At 66.3% G+C, this 2,339-nt stretch overlaps 1 protein-coding gene across 1 annotated transcript; it reads right to left on the reverse strand.

Moving 5' to 3' along the window:
• Nucleotides 1-1,254, reverse strand: Rab1a-2 (ras-related protein; the record flags this gene model as incomplete). Its single annotated transcript, XM_005756372.1, has 6 exons — nt 1,231-1,254; nt 934-1,068; nt 794-859; nt 595-687; nt 350-475; nt 1-41 (listed from the first exon to the last, which is right to left on the reverse strand). Coding segments are annotated over exons 1-6 (462 nt in total), but the record flags the coding sequence as incomplete, so codon positions are not given.
• Between the last annotated feature and the right edge of the window lie 1,085 nt (nt 1,255-2,339).

Below are 2,339 nucleotides of genomic sequence, written 5' to 3' on the forward strand. Positions count from 1 at the left end.
TTCTTGGCGGACGTCTCGAGGAAGGGGATGTTGACAGATTGCTGCGCGGAGGTGAAGGGGCGGGTGGGGGGAGGGGGGTGCGGCGTGAGCCAGGCGCGGCCGGCGTGCGGCGAGGCGCAGGGGGTCTAGCTGTCTCGGGCGAGCGTGCCCGGCGCAGGCGAGCCCGGCGGACGGCAAAAGCCGGGTGGGGCGAGCAAGGAGGAAGGGAGGGGGTGGGGTGGGGTGGGGGGGTGGGGGGGGGGAGGAGGCGGGAGGTGGAGGGGATTGGGAAGGTGGGGCGCGCAGCGCCGACCCAACGGGAGGGCGGGAGAGCTGGCGCGCGGGGTTTGGCATGCGGGGCGCCGCGCACCGCAAACTCCTTTGCCGCCTCCGTCTCGACGCTGCGCTTCGATGTCAGGTCGGACTTGTTGCCAACGAGGAGCTTGTTGACGTTCTCCGACGCATACCTGTCGATCTCGTGCAGCCACGTCTTGACCTGCGCCGTCCGGAGAGGCAGGGAGGGCGAGCGTTCAAGGCGCGCCACCCTCACGCGACGGAGAGGCACGTGCTGATGCGGCAGGACGTGGCAGGACACTGAGGGCCGGGCCAACTCACGTGCTCGAAGGTCTCGGCATCGGTGGTGTCGTACACCACGATGATGCCGTGCGCGCCGCGGTAGTAGCTGCTCGTGATCGTGCGGAAGCGCTCCTGCGTTGCGCGGTGACGGAAGCGCGATCAGCGCCGGCAGACTGCACGTCTTTTACTGACGTGTCTCTCTGCGTCAAACGGAATCTGGAAATGGGCGCGCGCGCGCCTGCCCCGCCGTGTCCCAAATCTGCAGCTTGATGGTCTTGCCCTCGAGCTGGATCGTGCGGATTTTCTGCGACGCGGTGGGCATCCTGGGTGAGCACAGCGCCGCAGCCGGGCAGCTGGGCGGGCGCGGCGGCGGCGCACGAAATCCACGCCGATGGTGCTGATGTGCGACTCGGTGTACGTGTCGTCAGCGAAGCGCAGCAGCAGGCAAGACTTTCCGACACCCGAGTCGCCGATGAGCACGAGCTTGAACACGTAGTCGTACTCTTGCTGGCTCTGCGCAGAGGAGTCGGCGCGGCGGTTTGGCGGTGCAGGCGCGCGGGTGTGTGGAGCGCGCCCGCGCGGCGCGCGAGGGCGCGGGGCGGGGGCGCGACGGCAGCTCGAGCGTGGCGGGTGCAAGGCGAGCGCGAGGCGGGTGAGCGGGCGTGTGGCGGGCGCCATGTCTTTTAGCCGGGTGAGCGGCGGCAGCTAAGGTGCGGGCGGTCCCCTCTTCTTTTTCCCCCCGGCCCCGGCCTCGCTGTGAGGGGTTGGGAGACAAAGAGGTACTTCTTTCTTGCAGGCACGCCATGTCTTTGTTTGGTTAGCCGGGTGAGCGGCGGCAGGCAAGGTGCGCGTTTTTTTTTCCCCGGCGACCGTCCGGCACACCTCAAAGATTCATTCCTTGCCCAGCTCAAACTCGGCGCAGTCTCGGCCGGCGCGCGCTCCTGCGCGGCCACCTAAATTCCCGAGTCGCTGCACCCCGCCAGAGCACCCACCCACCTCGCTGCCACAAGCAGGAGCGGCGGTAGAAGTCGAAACGTGCGCCGCACGGCCGCCTCGCTTGAACGGCCGCTTCCGCAGAGTCGACCGATAGCCGCCGCGCTGCACACCCGGCCACAGCCTGACCACCCCGCGCGGACACAGGGCGCACTGCAGCCCTACGACGAGGCGAACACGGAGACGAGCAGTGCTCAGCCCCTGCTAATCGGCGTGTCGAGATGGCGGACCCAGTACTTCTGCAAGTCATCGGGCAGCTCTAGCAAGGCCAGCATGCTGTGCAGACGGGGCCTGAGGCAGGCCACGCGCTCGCGCTAACCCGGTAAATTGCCGCCAAAACCGGAGATAAACCAGCCCGACAAATGGTGGCCGCAGGCCGGATCAACTCCGTTTAGGCGCGTTTAGTGACCGTTCAGGCTAGACAACGCTAAACCGCCCTGGGTTAAGGGCCCCTAACCCGCGCTAAACGGTGTTAAACTGATACGTTCGATAGGCTCTCTAAGTCCTGGACTTTTTTCGTTGACTGTGCGCCCGCCGCAGTGGTTGCCGGCCGCATCTCTCCTTCCGCGCTCCGCTTCCACTCCCATTCAGGCAGTCAATACCCCTTTAGTTCGGCGGTGACGGGTGCGACCTCGCCGTCTGAGCCGCATTCTGCACCTCCCAAAAAGATGGTCAGGATTACGCTCACAGCGGAGCTGCTCGGCGTCAGTGGTGGACATGGGTCGATGGCTGCATACAACAAGCGCTTCTCTGCAGTGAATGGAAGGAATACCAACCTTGCCTGTCTGGCC

This window comes from Emiliania huxleyi (assembly GCF_000372725.1).
Source record: "Emiliania huxleyi CCMP1516 unplaced genomic scaffold EMIHUscaffold_973, whole genome shotgun sequence".
In the NCBI taxonomy this organism is placed as follows: domain Eukaryota; phylum Haptophyta; order Isochrysidales; family Noelaerhabdaceae; genus Emiliania; species Emiliania huxleyi.